The following is a 7,281-nucleotide window of genomic DNA, read 5'->3' as shown; positions in this document are numbered from 1 at the left end:
TCCCCCCGAGGTCCGCGTGTGCCTCGCGGAAGGAACCGCCCGAACGGTCGTGGGACCCGCGGCTGCCGTTTCCGCAGGGGCCGAGGGGTGCCCGGGGCTCCCGGGAGCGCGCGGGGGCGGCGAGGTCCGAGGGGACCGGGGCTCCCCTTGCGGTCCCGACCTCCGGAGCGTCGGGGCGCGGCCCCCGGGCGGGGGGATCCCGGGCCCCGCAGGCACCTGCGCCCCCCCGCGGCGCCTCCCCGGAGCCCCGCCCCGCCCGCGCGCGCCTCTTAACCGCCCGCCCGCGGCCGCGGGGGCAGAGCGCGGAGCCGCGAGGCCGGAGGAGCGCGCCGCCCGCCGTGCCCGCGTCCCGGGTCGCCATGGCCAGCCCCGAGCTGGCGCTCAAGCTGCAGCGGCGCCTGCGGCGGGAGGCGGCGGCGGCGGAGGGGCCCCCGCAGGCGGAGCCCCGCGCCCCGGCCGCGCGCGCCCCGGAGCCCGACCTCCCGGGCCGGGCGCCCCCCGGCAGCGCGGACGCCGAGCTGAGCGCGCAGCTCACCCGCCGGCTGGACATCAACGCGGGCGCCGCGCGGCCCCGCCGCTGCAGGGTCTTCCACCCCTACTCCGAGTTCCCGGAGCTCAGCCGCCGCCTCGTCAAGGACCTGGAGAGCAGGTTCAAACTGTGAGCGCCCGCGCCGCCCTGCGCCCCGCGGGATGGAGCGGGATGGGGCGGGATGGATGGAGCGGGGAGGGGCCGGCGCCCCGCGGCACGGGTGGGCTCCCGGGGACTCCGGGGGTGCCCTTGGCAGTCGAGCCCGCTGATCCCGTCGGGGCGGGGCACCCACCGAGCCCGGGAGCCCCCCGGGACCGCGCAGCCCGAGCCCCCGCCCCCGGGGCCGATCGCCGCGCAACTTCGAGGAACCGGAGCGCCTCACCTGCCAGCTCCAACTTTATCTCCCCAGGGAGCCATTGGCCCCGTTGTCCTTTTATCTTTTAACACAAAAAGAGGAAAGTTCTCCTTGGCCGCCCCGCGGGGGCTCCCGCGCCCAAGACGCTGGGAACTGGGAGTTTGTTAAACGCGTTGCAAAAAGCTCAGGACGTTCCTGGAGCGAGCGCGTCCGGGAGCCTCCTCTCTGTGACCCCTTCTGGCCCCTTGGGCAGGAGGCGTCCGTCGGGACCGGACGCGACAGCTGCCAGCGGGTCCGACCGGGCTCGCTCCCCCGGCCGGGGTGGTGGGGTGGGGGGGGCGCCGAGAGCTCCCACTGTTGGGCCTTGCATCCTGCATCCTCCGAGGTCCCTGGGCCTCAGTTTCCTCATCTGGAGACCGAGGGCAGGACTCGTCCCGGCCTTTTAAGGCCATACCGTATTTTGCACACCCTAAGCTCCCAACCGAGCTATTAATATTATTTCCAGAATTGGGCCAAGACCAGAAAAATGCCTGGGGGAGCAGAGGCCTCCGGCCAGGTCATGCTTGGGGCGTTTTTTAAAGCCCTTGGAATGTGTTTGTCCTCTCGCGTGGAGGCTCTATTTAAAGGCTTTGTGGCCGGCACTGTGTGGCCGAGCCTTGGCCCCGTCCTGAGGCTGGGCTGCCTTCCAGCCTCGGCCTCTGTGGAGGTCAGCAGAGGCTGGCACCCGGAGCCTCCCTGCCTCCTCTGCTTCCCCGACATCCTGGTTTCGCTGGCTTCCAGCCACTGTTCGTGGGTGTTCACACCTGGTGGGACTAATTTGGGCAATTAAGGAAGGCTGAGTTCAGCCAAAATTAAAAAAAAAAAAAAAGTGTCTGGGTGGAGATGGAAAAGCAATGGGTGAATTGTTTGTCCGAGCCCCTTTGATTTATTTGGGGTTCTGCCTCTCTTGGGAGGACTCTGGCTCCTTTGCTCTCATGTCCCAGCAGTTCCTCCCAGCCCAGCTGGATTGGGGGAGTGCATCTTAGGGACCTCCATCTTCAGACTGCTTTACGGTAACTTCGGCTTCTTTTATTAATTTATTCTGTTGCTTTTTTTCGCCTTTGAAAGGGTAGGTTTGTCTGTTGGCTGTCTAAGAGTAACAGAGGGCATCCACACAGAGGGTCTTCCGGCAAGGTGGCATCTGTGAGGAAACAGGCCAGAGGGAAGGCAGTGTGTGGTCCCGGGTCCCAGCAGAGCTACTGTGTCAGGAAGAAGCCTAGGTTGGGTTTTCTGTTACTTTCAATCAAAATTGGCATAAACAAAAAGGAGGTTAATTGGCTCACAATTGGTGTCAGGTATGGCGGGACCTAGGCGCTCAGATGATGCCATCGGTGTGTAGTTTCTCATATCTTAAGCCAGCTTCCTCTCTGTTGTCCCCATTCTCAGGTGACTTATCCTTGGTGGTGGCAGCCTGGCCACAGAAGCTCCAGTAAGTCCAGCGGGAAAGAGTAACCACAGCAAAGGCCTTATTGTCTCTCTCTCTCTCTTTTTAGCTTTACTATTGTTTCTTATTGGCTCTGAACCAATTGCTGTGGCCAGGGGAACTTGTGGCTTCCATTGGCCAGGCCTGAGCCACGTGCCCCGCCCCAGGAGGGGGGAGGACAGTCCCATCCTAGCGGCAGGGACTTGGTGCTGGGGAAGAATGGCTTTCACAGGCAAATGTCGGGGCTCTAGCTGAAGTAGGAAGGTCCTGTGCTGGGTTGACTGTGAATGACCTTCATAGGTCATCCTGGACCCAGATTGTGGGCAGGCTCAGGCCTGCTGCTTTGCTCCCCTTCAGCCATGAGTGTCCTGAGGCAGGACTGGGAGCCCCTGTCATCAGGGAGTGGGATCTGAGGCCCAAGCTGGTGCATAGAAGCCTTCCCGGGAATCAGCCCCCTGTGTCCCGGAAGGCAGGAGAGGCAGAGGTGCCCCTCCAGTTAAAGTCAGCTGAGCAGTATCTGGAGACACCAGCAGGGCAGTAGGAACAGTGTCACCTTTGGATTCTGATGGACATAGGGCGGAGAGGGCCTCGGGTCTGTGACCCTGGGCAAGCTACATAATCCCTCCAAGCCTTGGTCCTCTTGCTGCTAAGATGCTCACAAGTTGCTACCTTCCCACGAGGGCCAGGTAGCTGCTGTGGCCACCGGGGCAGGGGCCACTGGGGAGTGCTGCCTTTCCCTACTGTGGTGGGAAAGACTCCCCTAAACCTGGTGTCAAGACCCAGTTATGCATCATGAGTGGGGGAGAGTGGGGATGAAGCCCCTTTATTCCGGGGGGCTTAACCACTTCTGTCCTTTCATCTGTAGAATGGTGGCTGTTGTTCCTTTTAAGGAGTGTTGTGAGACCGGGGAGATGGATGGGTGACCTGCTGAGATGGCATGTGACCTAGAAGGGGGAGCCTTTTGCTAAAGATCATCCCCCCAACTTTGGCTCCAGCCCTGTGTCCCCATGCCCTGCCCCACCTTCAGGCTCCCCACACCCCACAAAACAGGGGTTGCATTGCTCCAACTCCTGGGCTTCCACAAACTCTGCACCTACTATCTGAGCTCATTGGTTTTGCCCCTGAGTGCTTCTGCCCAGCTTCCCATACTGGGAGGCAGCCGAGACTTGGCTGCCCTTACCCCCACCAGGGTCAGCCGGCCCTGGTTTGGGAGATTTGTTACCTGGATACTTTTGACGCAGTTGAGTATGTGGCAGTGACTCTGGGTGATGGACAAATCCCCCATCTTGTGAAGGGGCCCTGCTGTGCCTGCGGTCACTAGATCTGGCCAGTCTCCCTGCCAACCCCTCCCCAGGGCTCCCTGCCCTCCTGCTGCCTCCACCTCCCTCCAGAGGGCCTTCTCTGCCTGAGCCCATCAGTCCAAGGGGCTGCCTGCCCCTGTGGCCCTGCCAAGGCTGGGGCAGGCCTTGGGCCCCCATGCACGCAGGAAGGCTGCTCTGGCGCTTGGCATTCCGGGATATGCCACCTGGCCGGGCCTGGCAGTGCCACCTGTCTTGTTGCTGGTTCTCTGTAGCCTGCCGAGGAGCTCTTTGGTCCCAGTTCTGCCCACAGCCCAGCCCTGATTCCCTACTGGCTCTCTTTCATGTTTTCTTCTTCCTGCTATCCTGTATAACTTAAAAAAAAAAAAAAACAAAAAAACCTCTAGTAACTTTTAAACTATGCATAGGTAGGTCCCCTTGAAAACCCGATTGCACCCTCCTCTGTCCCCATGCCCACTCCTGCATTCACCCCTCTCTATAGCCGCCTTGGCCCCTCACTGAGGGCTGGGCCAGGAAACTCTTTACTGGGGCCTCCCGGGCTCCTAGGTTGCCTGGAGGAGCCCTGCATGTGCCAACCCCTCCCTGACTCTCCTCCCTGCCCCATGGGGGTGTCAGCTCAGCACCCGCCCTGCTGGCACTAGTTGTTACTGTGCTTCTGTCCCCAGTTGAAGTGTGACCCCTAGGTCCCTTTTTCTTTTTCTTTGCTTTTCTATGCATAAAAAAGTATAAGCATGTAAAAAATCCCAGCTTACTTCCCATTGCCTGGCTTTCCAAACTTTTTTTTTTTTTTTTAAGATTTTATGTATTTATTCATGAGAGATGCAGAGAGAGGGAGAGGCATAGGCAGAGGGAGAAGCAGGCTCCTTGCGGGAAGCCCAGTGCGGGACTCCATCCCCAGATCTGGGATCACACCTTGAGCTGAAGGCAGACGCTCAACCGCTGAGCCACCAGGCGTCCCTGGCTTTCTAAACTTAATCCACTGCAGAAGCCGTGCGGAGGCTGTGAAGAGCAGGAATGTGGAGCCAGGCTTCCTGGGTTCAGACCCTGAGCCAGGGCCCAGGAGGTTTGCATCACTCCGTTTCAGATGATCACCCAGCTGTCATTTTGTCGGATGTGCAAATTTTATGTTGTCCTTCTTTTGCTTAATAATTCAAAACCAGGGGTGCCTGGGTGGCTCAGATGGTTAAGCATCTGCCTTCAGCTCAGGTCATGATTCCAGGGTCCTGGGACAGAGCCAGCGTCAGGCTCTCTGCTCAGTGGGGACTCTTCTGCTTCTTCCTCTGCTCCTCACCCACCAGTTCCTGCTCTCTCTCTCCTCTTTCTTAAATAAATAAATAAATAAATAAATAAATAAATAAATAAATAAATAAAATCATTAAAGAAAAAATTTCAAAACCACTTTGCAATGTTTGCATTATCCTTTGAGGTTGATTTCTCCTCTTGAGCTGGAGAGTGGCGTCCTGGCTCCTTGCTGAGTAATTGGTCCCGCTGGGGCTGTGCCCTGCCTTGTTGCCCTTCCAGGCTCTGTTGATGGGACTCACTCACTCCACTGCTGGAGGAGTGGATAAGTGTCCCGGCCTGGTGTAACAAGTGGCCTCAAACAGTGTGAATGCATTCTCTGGCCCTTCTGTAGGCTGGTGCCTGAACTCAGGGTCTCAGCAGGGCTCTGCTAGCCACGAGAGCTTTAGGGAAGAATCCTTCCGTGTGTCTTGTAGCTCCTGGTGGTTGCCAGCAAGCCTTGGCACCCCTTGGCTTGTGGGCACCTTGTTCCAACAACACCTTGCTAGTGTCCAGCGGAGCATTGTTGATGGTGCTCTCCTTATATGTGTGTCTTTGTATGGCCTTCTTGTAAGGACATTGGTCATTGGATTTGGGGCCCACCCCAGTGTAGTATGACTTCATCTTAGTTTAATTTATTATGTCTGTGGTGATCCTATTTCCAAATAAGATCACAGTCTGAGGGTCTGAGTGGCCATGAATTGGGGGGGGGGGGGGAGGAACCTGATTCAACCCATTATTCCAAGTGAGCAGAGTTGCCCAGTCCCTGTGGCTCCATGATGGCTTCTCCTTCCTCCTGAGTGGTGGGAGTGGGGAGCCAGAGCGGGGAGGCCCCTGCATTTGGGGGATGTCAGTGGCTTCAACAAAGCCAGCACGATTTCTACCCCCAGCAGAAGAGGGATCAGTCTTCCCAAAGCCCCATCCTAATGAAATGGAGTTGCCGTCTAATGACAAAACACAAAACCAATGGAACCCCGACCCACCCCCTAACTCACGCCAGGAGTGCGCTTACTTTCCGCAAGAATTTCTGCTTAATCAGTTCCTAGATCCAAATTCTGATGTCTCCTTAGTTTACTCAGAACCCGACGACGGGTACAAAGTACGCCCGTTCTTTTTGTTCAGGGCTAGAGAGATTCATGCAGATGCTGCAGAACGGGCTGTGATCTTTTAAATTTGATTTTCCTCTTTGAAAGTGTTCTGCTAAAGAAAAAGAAGAAGACAAGAAAAAGTATGTTGTTGCATAGAGATTGTTAAGGTTCGGGAAAAAAAACTGGATTCTCCCCAGCCTGGGAGCATGTTGGGTTCTTGGGCTGGGGGTGACTTGTCTCTGTGCCCTTAGGGTCTCCCGCAGATGAGCCTGGCTCCCAACTGGTGTGTTGTAGGAGGAAGAGAATTTTCGAGTGAGTGCGGGAAGCCAGAGGCACCATCAGCCTGGGCCAGACAACGTTCTTCTCCGTTTCCAAGTGTGTTACTGGATAGCCCGAGCCAAGAAAACAGTGGCCTGATTTTAAATGAAGAGCGAGAAGGCCCAGAAGAAACCGACTCTGTGTGTGTGTGTGTGTGTCCAGGGCTGCAACCCGAGCTGGGGGAGGTTAAGGCTAGACAGGAAATTTTAATTACCCCGGCTTCTCCAGGGGCCTCTTTCGGAGGGAGGTACCTAGGGCAGCCACCTAAGGGCAGGCCCCAAATGCTGTAATCTTGAAATGTGGCTGCGATGTTTTTGCAGCTATACTCAAAGCTTGTGCTGCAGTTCCCCAAAGAGAGGGTGGGAAGAGGAGCCTTTGGCTCCGGGAGAATCCTCTTTTTATTGAGAGAATCCGAATCGGTGATGTCATGGCCACCCCTCCAACCCTGCATCACCACTGAGCTGGGGAAAGGCTGGGATGTTGTGGAGCTGCTCCTTCCCCGAGTCTCCTTTCTCCTCCCTGAGGGAGGAAGAAAGGGGTGTAGACTTGGAGGGGAGCCCTTTGCTGTAGAGGCGAAGTTGAGGACTTTTACTTGGGGGAGGAGGCGGGGAGGAGAGACAGGGCACCCCCTCTCAGGTGCATCTTTTTGTTGTTGTTAAAGATTTTATTAATTTATTTGAGAGAGGGGATCCCTGGGTGGCTCAGCAGTTTAGCGCCTGCCTTCAGCCCAGGGCATGATCCTGGAGTCTCTGGATCGAGTCCCACCTTGGGCTCCCTGCATGGAGCCTGCTTCTCCCTCTGCCTATGTCTCCACCTCTCTCTCTGTGTCTCTCATGAATAAATAAATCTTTTCAAAAAAAAAACTTATTTGAGAGAGAGAGAGAGTGCATGAGCAAGCACGATCAGGGTAGAGGCTCAGAGGGAGAGGGAGA

The 7,281-nt window shown here is 57.1% G+C and overlaps 1 protein-coding gene across 1 annotated transcript in view; it reads left to right on the top strand.

Annotated features, from left to right (window-relative positions):
• The first annotated feature begins 317 nt into the window (after positions 1–317).
• The window catches only part of EFHD1 (EF-hand domain family member D1), a 45,877-nt gene continuing 38,913 nt past the window's right edge, over positions 318–7,281 (top strand). The window contains exon 1 of the mRNA XM_026006239.2: positions 318–658. Coding sequence (XP_025862024.2) covers positions 360–658 — 299 coding nt within the window. The 5' untranslated portion in view covers positions 318–359. The remainder of the gene's footprint in view (positions 659–7,281) is intronic.

This window comes from Vulpes vulpes, chromosome 9, assembly GCF_048418805.1.
Source record: "Vulpes vulpes isolate BD-2025 chromosome 9, VulVul3, whole genome shotgun sequence".
In the NCBI taxonomy this organism is placed as follows: Eukaryota; Metazoa; Chordata; class Mammalia; order Carnivora; family Canidae; genus Vulpes; species Vulpes vulpes.
This window is presented reverse-complemented; position numbering and strand designations above follow the sequence as displayed.